At 33.0% G+C, this 16,999-nt stretch overlaps 1 protein-coding gene across 4 annotated transcripts in view; it reads left to right on the top strand.

Annotated features, from left to right (window-relative positions):
• TFPI (tissue factor pathway inhibitor) overlaps positions 1 to 16,460 on the top strand; it is a 98,504-nt gene extending 82,044 nt beyond the window's left edge. For 3 of the 4 annotated variants that reach the window (XM_050751839.1, XM_050751841.1, XM_050751840.1), the window contains 2 exons: positions 12,844 to 13,023; positions 13,733 to 16,460. In XM_050751839.1, the coding sequence (XP_050607796.1) occupies positions 12,844 to 13,023; positions 13,733 to 13,839 (287 nt within the window). In that variant the 3' untranslated portion in view covers positions 13,840 to 16,460. Of the gene's footprint in view, positions 1 to 1,971; positions 2,198 to 12,843; positions 13,024 to 13,732 lie in introns of those variants that run through there. The other variant, XM_050751842.1, reaches the window with a different exon arrangement.
• The last annotated feature ends 539 nt before the right edge of the window (positions 16,461 to 16,999 follow it).

Genomic DNA, 16,999 nt, shown 5'->3' on the forward strand with positions numbered 1-16,999 from the left:
CCCTAAATGTGTGCGATTTTGTGCATAAACTCTAGAATTGAAAACCATCAAAATTGGTTCTTCTTGATTTCCCACATGATTGAAATGATATAGCAAATAAAAAACCTTTCAGCCTGAAGACATGAGTTAAATTCCCAACTCTTCAACTAATAGCTGTGTGACCCGCAGATATTTCTTAAACTGAGTTTCGTCTTTCCAGTGTAAAATGAGGATGGTAATACTATAGTACTAACTTGATAGGTTGTGTTATGAGGTTAAATCAGTCAAAATATATAACTTTCTTAGGACAGTGCCTGATATCTAGTCAGTTGGTGTAGGGTTCCTCATTATTATTATCCATGTGATTCAGAGTAGTACGCTTAACTCACCAGGCTTTAGATTCTCATTTGTAAAACAACTCCTTTGTAAGTTCCTATTTGCAGAACAAATTTTTATTTCAGACACTCAAAAAGTCTCTAGTTATTCAGATAAATGCATCAGTAAATATACAGTCTCAAAATCATGACTAATATTTTAAGAAGAATTAATACTAGAACTAAATTAATGCATATATGGAAACTCAAAGAATTTGAATGTGTTTATTAGAAACAAGATGAGATTATTGTCACAGAGAAGTATCATGGGGCTTCAAGGTCAAAAGATGTTTATTTGTATAATTGTTCTTTATCTTTTCGACATTCCCAAGTTTCCAAAGTTTTTGAGTTTTTCCACTGTTTTTCTGATTATTCCAATTTGAATGATTAGTAATTTTCTTTGTATCACTTCAATTCTTCCAGTCATTCATTAAATTTCATTGCTTTTTATGAAATGTTTATTTCTGTCTCTTCCATTTTCACTCATATTTATTTTGTTCATATCATCAATCCTTCATGGTTAGATTACCTAAACAATCATGTCATCCAATTTGGAACACTAATGATAGTTAAAGAGGGTGTTAAAAAATTAAGGTATATGTCTATTTTAAATATATGTATGCATTGACATACAATTGGAATTGTCATTTTGGTGACTCTACAAAAAATAGTTTTATATTTAAAAGTATTTTAGTATTTTTAAATTATATACATATAATTTACATATATATTTATATATATTTATATATATTTTTATATATTATTTATATATATTATATAAATTTATATATATTATATATTTATATATATTAACATATATATTTATATATATTTATATATATATTTATATATATATATATGAACGTGATATCCTCCCAAAATAAGTATAAACTAATAGGGGCTTAGGCAAACCAGGCTGTATAGACATGAGACAAATAGATAAACAGAAAGCTCAGATATAACTCAGATATTGTATATATACATTACACATAGTATAATTATATATCTAACATAAGTAAACTAAAGCATATTAGAGAGAGAGAGAGCAAGAGAGAGAGAGAGAGACAAAAAGGAGCAGTCAGATGTAACAAATTATACATGACCTTTTTGACATCACTGTCCTATTTCTATTCATTGATCATGTGAGTAATTTAGCTTTGTCCACTTGCCTAAAATCTGTCTGCATTGTCCATTAGTCTTCTATCTATTGCAGATATTTTCTGTCCCTTAAGTACAACTTTTTTCCATCCATTCAAATTGGCCTCTTCATTACCATTAAACACAAATTATTCACTTTCATTCTAAAGGATGTTTTATGTGATTTTCCCCATCTAAAATTGACGGACCCTCCTCATCTTCTTAACCAATCTGCCTTTTCACTACCATAAGGAGGCCTTCTTTCTGTCTCTCTCCCCTGGCTTCTTACTATGATTCCTTTAATATCTGTATTATTAGATATTGCGTTTGCTCTACCTCACTGTCTAGATTACAAGATTTTTTGAAGAAAAAGTTAATGTGCTATACAGTTTATAGACTTCTCCCACCCTCAGCATTGATCACAGTGTTAAACATGTAAAGATGACTCACATTTTTTATTTATTAATTTTGTGATCCACAGTTACAAAAGAAGGAACAAATGATGGTTGGAAGAATGCGGCTCATATTTACCAAGTCTTTCTGAACGCCTTCTGCATTCATGCATCCATGTTCTTTCTAGGATTGGATAGTATTTTATGCCTATGTTAATATTTGTGCTTTTGGCATTTCCTTAATATTTATATGTATAAATGATGCCTTCGGTAGCCTACTGCTAATAAAGTTTTAATATTTACATGCATAGTAAACATAGTGTTCTCACAGCACCTCGCTGGTAAATGTCTAACTAGCAAAGAAATATGAATGTTCTCAGGAGTTCATGCTAGTTGTGAGCCTTTTGACTGGACCTAACTATTCATGAAAAAAAAAAAAAGTCATTTTTTTTTTCTGAGTTTTATATATCCCTTTGCTTCCATACATCAACTCTTTGGTTTTTTGTTTTGTTTTTTGTTGTTGTTTTTGAGAGGGAGTTTCACTCTTATTGCCCAGGCTGGAGTGCAATGGCGTGATCTCGGCTCACTGCAACCTCCGCCTCCCAGGTTCAAGGGATTCTCCTGCCTCTGCCTCCCAAGTAGCTCAGATTACAGGCGCTCGCCACCACACTGGGCTAATTTTTTGTATTTTTAGTAGAGACAAGGTTTCACCATTTTAGTCAGGCTGGTCTTGAACTCCTGACCTCAGGTGATTGCCTTGGCCTCCCAAAGTGCTGGGATTACAGGCATGAGCTACTGTGCCTGGCCCCATACATCAACTCTTGAGAGCTAACTGGGAACAACATCAGCTTTATGATATTCTGGGGGGAAAAAAATTCAGGTAGACTTAAAAAGCTACTGCCAACCCAATTCTAGTTGGCCACTAACTGGGAAAGGGAACACCTATATACCTGACCCAGTTCTACATTGCTTCCTGCCAGCCTCCAGGTCCAGGGAAAGTAATTGGATGACATCCTGAAGATCCTTTTGCTACTTGAAACTCTATCCCTCTCCTAAATGTATTCAATGTATGACCTCCAGACATACTTTCCATTTATGTGGAAAAAATAGAAAATAAAATCTACGCATATATAAATACATTTTTAAAAATATTTTTGTTATCACTAGCCTTCTGAAACAGGTGTTATGTTCACAAAGGGCCTAATGGACAGTCAAACACAATCACTGATATAGTCAACTTATAAATCTGCATGGGATTGTTATTATCTCCTTGGCCTCTTGTTGAAGGTGTGATTGCATGTAGAGGAATACTGCAAGCATGAGAACTTTCTGGAGAGAAACTATCCCTCACCAGCTAAAGAGCTCCACATCCAGCTGCATACCACAGGTCACCACAAGCACTGTTTACAGTTCTTAAAAAACGAACAAACAAACAAAAACCCACTTCATCCACAGTCCACTTTCATAGTTCTAAAGAAGTATCTTGCCTTTCATTATGTGTTCTAAGACCAAGAAGCACAGGAACATCCCTCATAATCTAAAGGCGCCTGCATAGTAAATCTGGAGCCTCATATTCTGATTTTCTGACAAGCTGGCTTTCCAAAAATAGATAACAAGTTTTGGACAGCACCCAGCAAGTTTTCTACTTCCTGACAGGAATGCTGATGAGAAACAAAAATGTGGCACTTCATCTCTGCCAAAATCACTGCCATCAAAATGCAGTCACCCTAGATGACCACTGTCTACTTTTCTAATCCCTTTCTTCCTGGACCATCTTTAGTCTTAACACAGATAATTTGTTGCCCAAGTCATGAGTCCTCCAGAGAAGTGTTTCTCAAGCTTGAATAATCTATAGATGTCTTTAAAAGGAAAAAATCACAGACTTCCAATTTGTAAGCCAAATTGCTTAAAATAACATTCATTTTGTATGAACCAGTAACATAGTAGGAATAAATTCATTATGATTATTATACAACTATAAACCAAAAATTGTGTACAAATTAATACCATGCAAACTACAAACTAATAAATTAATAATACTAATTTGATAAGACTTATTTTGCTTAAAAAAGAAAAAGCCTTATTGTAATATGAATTTAATAGTAACTGGTATAGGGCAGGTTAGTAATGTGGTAAGAATAGCTCAGACAAACTTGAGCTACTCTATGTCGTGTGTAATTCTCTTCCTTTTTTCTATTTGAGTAATAGAAAATCTTTGCAGAAATGAAGTTAAGAAGTATTAATACAAAATGGTGGCTGGGTGCAGTGGCTCACTCCTGTAATACCAGCACTTTGGGAGGCTGGGGTGGGAAGATAGCTTGAGCCCAGGAGTTCAAGACCAGCCTGAGCGACATGCAGAGATCCTGTCTCTCCAAAAAAATAAAATAATTAGCCCAGTGTGGTGGCCTGTGATTGTAAACCCACCTACTCTGGAGGCTGAGGTGGGAGGATTGCTTGAGCTGGGGAGGTTGAGCCTGCAGTGAGCTGTAATTGTGCCACTGCACTCCAGCCTGGATGACAGCAAGACTCTCTCAAAATAAATAAATAAAATTTGTTGATCAGGAAAATTCCAACTCTGCCTCTTCTAAGGATGTAGTGGAGAGGGGTTTCCAGCTTTTAATTGTATGTAATACCATTACATGGATCTGAGTGACCAGTGCAGATATGATCACATGGATGCAAGACTGTAACTTTGGTGTGGTTGTTTCTAGAATCAGTCCGTGTTGACCATCTCAACTCAATACTTGTTGCCTTCAAATGTTCAAGCTCTCTAAATACTGTTTGAATCAGCATTGTTGCCCCAAGACTTGTGTGGTGACTTATTTTGATTAGAACTCTTTCAAACTTAGAAAACTTCAACTTCATGCTTATAACTGTGGACTATAGTATACTTAACATGTTCTGAACCTGAGCTTCAGAAAAGAGGGAATTTGGACATCAGTTCTAAATGAGAAGTTGTGACAATTTTCTTTTTATCTGATAAAATTATTAAAATATTTTTGCTCAGGTACTACTATTTTCTTAATTTTCTAATTAGTTTTCAGAATGACATATGTTAGTGGTTTAGAGCATTGACGTTGTAGAAAGATGTGGTTTTTAATTCCAGTTCTGCTATTTTCTGACTCAGTCTGTGGCCTTGAAAAAAGATTACAAAACTTCTCTCAGCTTCAGGTTCCTCATTTATTTTATGTGGCAAGAAATATCTCAAAACTTTTGTAAAACTGTAATGAGACATAAAATTCTTAACCCAGTGTTGAGCACACAATTAGAGTACGAAGTATTAATTTTTGAGGTTGTTTTCAATGATGATGATGATGACCTATTTTCATCTGAGGTTTATAGCCCAAAAAATGAGTGCTATTTGTATACATTTTATTATTGATCATTTTTAATGCAGCTGAAGTCTGTAAACTTGATCTGATGTATCTTTATTTAACATATTTTATGCTAAGATTATTTGAAATAATATATATAGCACTTGAAAATTCAAATATAGTTATAAATACAAATTTTTTTTGTCTTTGGATCTTATAAGTAATTGAAAGACATATAGACCTATATTTTCAACTTTATCTTATGACCTAAGGTACAGATCTGTGTACTTCCTAATTTCAGTTCATTTCAGCAAACATTGAGTATCTCCTACATGGCAATAACTACCATAGGTACTAGGAATATGAGAATAAGAAGAGTGTAATTTTGTCCTTTATAGGTGTGTTTGTCAAATAGGGAAAAAGATAAATAAATAGATGACTTCAATGCCTGTGTTACATGCTAAGACAGAGACTTGCACAAGGGTTACAGGAGAACAGAGTCACAATAACATTTTACATTCATTAAACAATGTCAACATTAAAATATTCTATGTTTTCAAAACTTGAGCTCTATCTTCATCTTCCACTTCAAATTCATTTGCCTGGATGCTGGCTAATCCATGGACATAGTCTACAATTTCATCTTTATATTCATATATTTTTCTAGGTAAAGCCACAACGAAAAAAAGCCACCAAAAGTTACAAAAAATACAACATTCTAAGTAGAATTTATTCTATAATGTTTCATAACATATTGGAAAAATATTACATCTTCTGAATGCAGAAACACTAGAATTATTTCATCTCTAGCTCTCTACCTGCCCAAATTCAATCTGGTGCTTAATTTTAGCTACTCCCATGGTAACTGCTTCGGTTATGGTAATTTTATATTATTCTCTATTGAAAGTTACTGGATTCAAGCTAAATATGCCTGGTTGAGTTTCCTTCATGTATTCAACGAGATCAGAACTTGTCTTTTCCTTCTTCAATAATTTCAGTGGCTCATTATTGTCTGCATTGTAAAATCCAAATATAGTAGTATTCAAGAACCTTCTTAATTTGACCTAAATGTATTTTTCCAGCCCTGTATCCCACTATAGTCTTTTTTGTGTTGTGTTCTCCAGACAGCCTGGAGTTTGCAAAGTACCGCCAAGCAAACTAGAAACCTTCTGACCTTTGTGTTTTTACTTTCCTTCACCCATATGCTTCTCTGTATCCTCTGCTTACTAAAATCCCATTCTTTCTAAAAAACTGATCAACAGACTAAATGCTAATTTTTACTTTTACTAAAATTTTGTAGGGTTTAAAATTTTACGTATATGTCATGAAGAAAGTTTTTCTCATGCATTATTAGACATAATTATCTTAGAAGAAAGTATACTCAATAGCTGTATAATCTAGAATTATACTATGGCTTTCTTTCTTTGTGGCTTTGCTTAGACAAATCCCTGAAGGAACCTGACTTTATGAACTCTGTCCATGGATTAGGCAGTATCTAGGCAAAGAAATCCAACCCAGAGAACATCTACCCAATTTATTTCCTTCCCTTTTAATATGCGGAGGGAGTTTCTGTCTGGGCAAGGTTTCACTCAGTCTATTCTTCATCACCTTTCAATTTCAAGTTCACTGGCAACCCTCCTTCTATTATCCTCAGGTAAGTGGCCCAGTATACACATAGGGGAGAAAAAAAAGGTCCACAGTGCTCGTTTTTCCATTCCCTGCCCTGTTTTTTTTTTTTTTGTTTCTTTATAGATTATTGGTTTCCACCAATTTAATACCACTTCTCCTGATTAATGAGTAGAGATACATACTCTTTCTTTTTTACAGAGAGAGGGACAGGTTTACCACACATTCCTACTCAGAAACAGATTCCAATCTCTAATCTCTAGCCTTTTATCTATTACCTCAGGACACTGGACTCACTCTAATGTATTTTTTCTGTCATATATCTTGAGCATTATAATTGCAGATAATTTGAATAAGAAAGAAAATAAAAGAAGACACACTGGCCATATCCACATTATGCAGAAACAATCATTGTTGGCATTATAGCATATTTCATTTTACTATTTCCTTGTGTATTTCAACTTATCACAAAGTAAATAAAGTTCAAGACTGGAAGTAGCTGCTGGAGGAGATGTAACAATATAGAATAAGCTCAGCATAAAAGTATCTTTTTGTAAAATTTAACCTAGCAAATGTCTAAGCTCCCTACCTAATAAAGCTATCTCTATAGTAGTCATCCTCCCAACTGATTGTAAGTCCTTTTACATATTTGCCCAATGCATACGTATATAAATTCTATTCTCATTTATATGTGTTTGTATATGTATGTGTATGTATTTGTGTGTTGGCACAAAATATAAATTATTACATTTTATTGATTCTAACATGCAGGTTTTTGTACATTCTAACAATTCTAATCATGATGAAACTTATAACTGATAGTGTATAATAGTGTAATTATATATATTTTTTTTTCTTTCTGTTTTTTTTTTTGAGATGGAGTCTTGTTCTGTCACCCAGGCTGAAGTGCAGTGGTGCAATCTTGACTCACTTGCAACATTCGCCTCTGGAGTTCAAGTGACTCTCCTGCCTCAGCCTCCCTAGTAGCTGGGACCACAGCTGTGTGCCACCACGCCCAACTAATTTGTGTATTCTTAGTAGAGACAGGGTTTCACCTAGTCGGCCAGGCTGGTCTCAAACTCTGGACCTCAGGTGATCCACCCACCTCGGCCTCCCAAAGTGCTGGAATTACAGGTGTGAGCCACCGCACCCGGCCGTGTTTTTCTTTCTTCATGAGTAGTACATAAAATAATAGTGCATCTTCAAATTAATGACATTTAGATTTTATGTAAATGATATTTCATATAACATTTGGCAAGCTATAAGCAGTTTCTCGTCCCACATAGTACCTTTCTACTTTTGTTGGCATGGGGAAGAAAAAAGTGTTGAATAGTAGATAAATTCATATCTGTAAGGTCCATGTTTTGCTAAATGGTTTAGGCACTTTAAATGTCATCGTAGGTACATAAATTTGTGAAAAGTTTCAGTGGAAAATTCAGCAACATCTACCAAGTTATACATTGAATATAGATTTTGCATAATTCTAATTTTAGAAGCTTGTCCTCTGGAAGTACCTGAACCAATGTACATGGGTATTCATGAGCTATTGTCTGGAACTGAAAAAAAAAATTATAATAATCTATATGTTCATTTGACTAAATATACTGTAGTTAACTCATAAAATGAAATACTGTACCTACATTAAAAAGAATGAGGTCTATATAAAAATACAGAGACACAGCCACAAAATATTATCAAGTATAGTAATAAATATAGAATATTATACTAATACATTTGCATATGCAAACAATTTGAAGATATGTAAACCATCGGTAGTGGTTAAAGGGTAAGAATCAAATTATGGATAAATTTTGTTTTACATTTGTTATACTTTTATATTATTTCAAATTTTACAAAGATAATTTGAAGTAAATAATTTATATTTCTCTTTACTACAAAATTATAAACAAAAAATCTTTTAAAAAGATTTCTTATTTGATTCCCTAAAAAGTCTCAGAAGACAAAAATAAATGTACTTAACAAGTTGTAAGATATAAAACCTAGTTTGTTTAGTAAAACAAAAGCCTAAGTAGGCAAGCCAAATGAGAGTCATAAAAAAGATACCACAGTAAAGATTCCAAGTGAATATATGATTCAAAATTTACTGTATAAATCTCAAAGCAAATTTACATTAACAACTTTACCTGTAAAACTGAGTTTAGAGCACCGTCTTACAGTTTAGCAGTCACACTACATCATGATAGTTACTGACTTAAAAAAAAAAAAAAAGTGGATCCTGAATTCTGAAACCTATCAAAACCCTGTAGACAGAAGGTACCCAACTTGTTATTAATGGTAGAATCAAGACAGAATGCATTTGATTAATAAATTCCCTTTGGAAAAAAGAACAAAAGTCAGGTTAGTGTCTTTTTTATTCTATCTTAAATTTCTGTGAATAATTATAATCTCAACTAAAAAATCACATTTTGCCAAACCTTTGTATTTTCTTTCATTGTAGATAGCAAACTCTTGATTTTGAATAGGTGAGTGCTGGTCTATATGTAGAATAAATTTGCTATTTGGAAACAAGTTTTTCTCTTCAAGAAGTGAAAAAAATTCAAATGGAGCTAAAATGATTTTAAGAAACCATTTGCTTCATTACTTTAATTTTACTGTGATTTATGCTACAGTAACCCAATTATAGTCTTACTGCTCAGAGTTAAAATGATCTTAAGAGAAATGAATTAGTTTACATATCAGGTAAAATTTATGTTCCGAAGAATACTCGCCTTACAATTATTCCTTAACTGACAATAATTTATTACATCTTTAAAAACTTCTAAAAGTTAATTACATATAATGCAATATCCTTAGTGATTAACTTCACATTTTAATGCACTATCGAAATATTGTCATTTCTAGTGTTGGGAACCTCACTGTTCATCTGGGTCAAAATTCTGTTGTGTTGAATGATCTATGTAAGCAGTGGTTGAAATCAGGGCGATGTAAGATAGATAAACAACTGACATTGCATCAATCATGGACAAATAGGAGCAAGTATCTGATAATAGGGGCATCTACATACCAAATCCCAGGCTGTCAGAAGCAGCATGCCAGACACTCTCTGATTCAGAAGTCATAAAGAGTGTTAGTAGAGGCAATCTGATGCCTTGGATAATTTAGTGAAATTTTCTCTGCTGGCATCTATGCTGGTCAACTGGCTGTTTGCTCTCAAACCAACCCCCTGCTTTCAACCTGCCTTGTGTGGTTTTTATGGGGAACTTTCTCCTCTGGCTTCTGAAAAGATTTGGTAAATGGCAGCCGTTGTTGGATGACTGGATGGTCAAAGGAAGACAGAAGCTAGCGTATGTATCTCCACCACATCTGTGGTATATCTTCCACGGTTTCAGCTTTGATGGAAAGGCCCGAATGGTTCTAGGGTTTACCTGCTGTTCTTGGTCTATGACAACAGAGGCTCCTCTTCTCATACCTCCAATCTAGGGACTGTAGCCCCATATGTACTAGGCTAGCTTTTTCTCATTTTGAAATAACCTTGATTTTATGATTGCGCCATGTTTACTGTAGGTTCTATGTGGGAAAAGAGAAGAAGTTTGCTCCTTGTCAACAAAAAATTTTCTCCATTCTGGAATAAGGGGGCTTGATGTCTGGCATTGCTATTAAGATGTAACAACTAACATTTGCAAAGAAGGATACAATTTACAACCACATTCAACACATTATCTGCAACTTACTATGGGCAGATATATCTTACACACAAAATGCTAAAGTGAAATTGATGTATAAGTTGCATATCATTTTATCATACACATCTATTTCGAAGTTACTGTGGGTGTTTAAACAGGAAAAAAAAGGGATAGCAATTTCCTCTGTTTTCTCTGTTTCTCAAATTAGGCTAATTGCATCTAGTGCATCTCTTTTGTTTCTGAACATAGGTGATAACTGGAAGCTCATGAGTTCAAAGTGGTGGCAATTAATCATTTTATATTCTACACTGTGCAAGAATGATAATACACATCAGACACATTGGAAAAGTTTGTACAATAGTACAACTCAATTACAATATAACTCTCCTAGACTGCTAGAAAATTCCTCTAATATAAATGATTCTTAGTGACAGGAAATGTCAACATTTTCTAGAATGTCTAGCACACATTCTAACCATTCAACTTTGATTTATGATGGCATATCATCATGTCAAAGGATACAAAATACAGGCATGTAGGACAAATAAGCCTAGAGATCTAATGTACAACACGAAGACGACAGTTAGTGAAAAAGTATTGTGTTAGGGATTTTTGTTATGTAAGTAGACTTTAGCTACTCTTGTCACACACACAAAAATGTAGCTGTGAGAAGATGGATATGTTAATCTGCTTCGCTATAGCAACTATTTTAGTATCTATATATATCCCATAACATCATTTTGTAAACCTCACACATACACAATAAAAATTATTTTAAAAATCATGCACTATAATCCCCACATAGGATAAGGTAAAACATAAAGGGCTACGTATGATTTAAAATGATATTTTCATTTTACAAATCCTAGAAGGTCTTCTTAAAATCACTGCATATATACCTAGTCAAAGACTTAAGTATGTGTGTATATATATAGTTTATATATATATAAATGTTATATAAACTATATAAATATATATATACACTGTATATATATATACAGTGTATATATATAGTTTGGCACAAGAATATCACCTGTCTCAAATTTCTTCTCATAAATGATTCTCACAGTATTCATTCCCTCTCATATTTCCTAGAATATTTTTTGTTACCTGAGTTACTATATGAAGACACTCTAGTCCTTATTTAAATATCTAGAAGGCAGGAGGTGGTAAAAAATGTTCATATCAATTTGAGATTTTTTCTCATTTTTTCTCACTTTGTTTTATTTCTTTTCTTTGCTTTTACAGTCTGTTCATCTCGGGGGATTATTTGCCAAAAGACTGCTTCTTGTTTAAGGCACAATCTATTCACCTTCATTAACTACTGGATTCCTCGAAGTTCTATTTTCTGCTAGTATTGGACATTTAGCAAATCTTCCTCATCTGTATTTGCTTGTATCACATCTCACCATTTGGCAAAGCCATTAAAGTTTTCTTGTATTGATTCCTTGCCATACAACAACTTACCTGTAGTACTGGTTTATTAACATCAAGCAGCTTAGCTGTGCTACCGAAGAGCACCAGGTGCCCCTCACTGACAGTAATTCCAAAAGAGCTAAAAACTAACGTTGAGCTGAAACTAATTTTCTCCTCTGATTTAGCAAATGAGTGCTGCTTTTATTACCCTAATTGTATTTTACTCTTGTGTTTTTGAAAACCATTGATTGATCCCATTGACAAACCAGCTTATCTGTCTGATCCAAAATCAATGTTTCATTTCACTGGCTTTAGCAATATTGCTTCCTTTGCAAAAAACATTTAACTCATCTAGAACTAAGCTTCAATTTATGATAAAAAAAAAAATGCTACCGAGACAAACATCTCATCTGGACTCATTCCTTGAAACTTAAAGCTTGCTATTCCTGAATTCCTCCACTTTAAACTGTGATTGTATTACATCATTCAGCATGTGTTTAGTCAAGAGAGGTAACTTCCTCAGCTTCAGTGTTTTTGTTACATCACAAATAAAAACTTTGCTCTTTAGAATTTTTTTAAAGCTAAATATTTGTGAACAAATGATATGTAAATGAATATGTGTGTGTGTGTCTGTAAGAAATTTTCAGCAGTTACATTGTTGAAGAGTGGTTTTTATTATGTACAAATTGTTCATATAAAGAGTAATCATAACACTTCTCTTTAGCAAATGAGATATTTTTTAATTCATTGGAGAAAGATCTCAATATAGTGGACATAGGGCCTTGTTAAGCCTTTTTCTAGAATTGATATGCACCAATTTTATTAACTATTCCTTTATTCATTCATTCAGATTACTGTTTTACATACACATGCAACAACATTAATCTATAAACAACATACAATATGAAAGCCTGAAATTCACTATCACATATGGCTTACCATGTTTTCCTGATGTTTTCAGAATTTCACGGTCCCTCATGGTGTCTCGCTCCAGCAGACAGAGGATTGTGTCGTGCCAATGAGAACAGATTCTACTACAATTCAGTCATTGGGAAATGCCGCCCATTTAAGTACAGTGGATGTGGGGGAAATGAAAACAATTTTACTTCTAAAAGAGAATGTCTGAGGGCATGTAAAAAAGGTATAGAAGATACTCCTCCCATTAATTAACTAGTGTTTAAGATAGCAATTGAATTTAAATGATAACCTATTAAATATGAAATTAATTATCTTTATTATAAGAAAGTATGATCTAGCTAACAAATGTCCTCTTCAATTACATTTAGATAATATTGCTAGATATATAACTGTAATTTCCTTTAATGTCTTCATAGAAAAAGAATCAATTTAAAACAAATTAAACATTTTATTCTTTTAATGTTCAAATACTAAGCATTCACTTTCAAAGACTATACCAAAATGGCTTTAAGTTTTCTTGTAAGACACAAAATTTTAACATATTTATTAATGTCTTCTGAATATAAAAGTAATGCATGTTTATAAAATACTAAGAAGAGTATAAAAATGCAAATACAAACTACCTGTAATTTAATCAACCAGATACAGCCACATATCTACTTTTTAAAAATAAAGCAAGCATGCATTTGTAACAGAAGATGAATGAATAATAAAAATGAACGGCATGCTTATCCATTTTTATTAACTCATATATGCAAAGTAACTTCCTTAAAAATAGATCGTTCTACACGAATACATGGACAAATTAAAGGCTTTTAAATCAATAACATCTTTTGGATTTAAATATTGAAAGATACTTTGAGAGGATTTTAGATAAAATGTTTCATTGTGTTATTTTATCACACATTAACTTATTCCTCTTCCTCTTATAGGTTTCATCCAAAGAATATCAAAAGGAGGCCTAATTAAAACCAAAAGAAAAAGAAAGAAGCAGAGAGTGAAAATAGCATATGAAGAAGTTTTTGTTAAAAATATGTGAATTCGTTATAGCAATATAACATTAATTCTACTAAATATTTTATACGAAATGTTTTGCTATGATTTTCTATTTTTTCTTCTACTAAAATGCTTTTAATTAATATGTTCATTAAATTTTCTATGCTTATTGTACTTGTTATCAACACATTTGTATCAGAGCTGCTTTTCTAATCTTGTTAAATTGCTTATTCTATGTCTGTAATTTATCAACTGGCTACTGGGAAATTACATATTCTCTGGATCCTTCTGTATTTGCATTTTACTACAGATTATCATACTACTGGCTACATCAAATCAGTCCTTTGTTTCCATTTGGTGACCATTTGTTTGAGGATACGATCATGTAAATGATTATCTCCTTTATAGTCTGTAAGCAGATTAAGGAATATAGCTCTCAAAAAATCAAGAACTTCTTGAGTTTCACATATAAAATGGTGACAAACACCTGCTTCTGATAAAGATTATTCAATTATGTATTTGAAAAGACTGGTAATAACAAAATTCTATTATGTGCTTCCCTCCTTAGACATAGCTTTTCTCCTTTTGTACTAACCAGTACTTCCATCAATATTGAGCTAAATTGTCTTTGAACAGTCAACTCTGCATCATGTGCCTGCCTGATTTGGATTGGTTTCACTTTCTTTTTGTTTGACCGTAGCCCATTCTATCAGTCAAGATGATTGAATAATTGTGTATCAAATACAACTCATGATAAGGAGAAACTTTATGGAAACAATAAGTTTTATGGCAATCGAAAGGGAATTATTTATATGTACTTCCTAATACTATGCTTCCCAATATTTTCTCTTACTAAAAATAACAAAAATATTTAAACCTTCTGAAATCTATTCCGTTATCATTAGGATTTGCACACAATGCAACTAACAATTCATGCTTTAAAAAAGTAGGTTATTTCTGTTGAAGAGAAAATTATCAGCAAGGAAGAGTCTACTAGAAAATTCATGTGCTAGTCACTCTTGGGTATTTAATATTTCACTGGAGTTAATTCACTATATCCAGACCTATATCTTTCATTTATTGCTGAGCCATGTGCAGTCTGGTATCTCAACAACCTCAACAACCTCCAAGACATGTCAGTTTCTGTAGTGTTCACCTCAAATTTGACATTTGAATCGGAACTGATTTAGAAACAACCACTTCATTCATCTAGTATAGATTCATGACTTCTCACTAACAATGATAGTATAATTCTGCCTGTTCTTCAGGATTGAAATTTTGAACTCAGTTTAGATTTCTTGTTTTCCCTCATATACCACATCTAAACAGTCTCCAAATCCTTATGCTTTTTTTTCAAAAAAATTCACCCAATCCCTAGGCTTTTTTCTTTACTTTTTTTTTCTTTTTCCTTTTGTTTTGTTATGTTTTCTTAGACAGGGTCCCACTCTGTCACCCAGGCTGGAGTGCAGTGGTGCAATCACGGGTCACTGAAACCTCCCACCTAGCTGGGACTACAGGTGCAGGCCACCACACCAGCTAATTTATGTAATTTTTGTAGAGATGAGCTTCCCTATGTTACCCAGGCTTCTCTTGAACACCTGGGCTCAAGCAATCTTCCAGCCCCAGCCTCCCAAAGTGCTGGATTACAGATATAAACCACAATGCCCCCATTTTTACTCTTTACTGAATCCTTCCCATCAGTATTAATTCCTCAGAAATTTAGTACATTCCTCCACCCTTTCAAAATGCTCCCAGAACTCACACTAGTTGGTACTTAACTACAACCTTCAACCTCACCATTTAATTTTGATGTATATTTTTGGGTTTACCTACAGTACTTTCTTTCATGACTACTTTGATTTAGTTAAGAATGCTCACTGTACACTGAATGTTAATTACTCAGCTAATTCACACTGATTTCCTGTTTAAAAATATGATCCCCTCCAGGTCATTCATGTGAAGTCAGGGTACAGCTGATGCCAGCTACAGACTTACTGTGTTTCAATATGGAATATCAAAAGTACTAACATATAATTACAAATCCTTTTCTACTGTGGTATACAAATTTTATCATTACAAAATAGTATCAGCTTTTTTCACTTAAGGAAAATATTACATCTTGATTCAAATGTTCAGTACATAAATAATTGCCTTAAAGTGAGTCTTTGTTGTGGAATTTGAGAGTTTTGGAAATCAAAGGCCCTTGTGAAACATTTCCTGTTGCCGTTTATTTATAGATAGCAGTAGCTTCAAATAAGTGGGAAAGTCTGCTTGGGTGAAGTGGTAGATAGTCACTAAGATTGTATAAATAGCGCATTTGTGAGGTGCGTAATTGTTTTCTCCAACAATAACCACTGGTCCATTGGTTCACTACTTACTCAAGAAAGACATGTACTGAGATGGCTTGAAATGTTTAATGCATGTGAACGTTATTTTTACCATGTTTTGAAATAAGACCTTTATGGTATTGTCTTCCTTTGTTTTCCACAATCAAATGCATCTAACTGTGAATTGTATATGGAATTATATTATTCAGCATATACATATATTTACCTGCTTTGTTCATTCTGTGTATTCAAAATTAACAGATCATGCTGAAAACCACTCAAATGATTATATTTTTTACATTATAAGAAGTAAAATATATTATTCTGAATAATGAAACTTGGCTGTTGGACTCGCAACGATTTTAGTACATAAAAAAGAATTCAATGTTCATTACTTATCATAAAGGTACAGAATCTTAAGATCAAAAAAAAATTGTTTCCACACTCTGCTTTTATTTCCTTTAACTGGAATTGTTAATAGTTGCCTTTTAATTACAAGTACTCATCCATATATTATAATTTATTTGTCAAACAAATTAGTACACTATGTCCTAACAATCTATACATTTTAAATTTACTCTGCTACATATGTATTTTCATCACTCATTTCATACATAATTGTACAAATATAGACATGTATATTTAAATATATGTTATATAACTATACATTACATAACTTCTTATCCTGACTATTGTATTTGGCCTAGCCCATCTCTATACCGGAAGAAAAAAGACAATGACACTAAACTAGCTAACTATTTAGGTCTTTTGTTGATTCTTCCATCAGCTGCTCCTCCTCTTATCTGTTTTTTAGCAAATTAGCATTTTTATTTAGTGTTTCCAACTTCTGACTTTAAGTGTTTTCTCAGGCACTTT

This window comes from Macaca thibetana, chromosome 12, assembly GCF_024542745.1.
Source record: "Macaca thibetana thibetana isolate TM-01 chromosome 12, ASM2454274v1, whole genome shotgun sequence".
NCBI lineage: Eukaryota > Metazoa > Chordata > Mammalia > Primates > Cercopithecidae > Macaca > Macaca thibetana.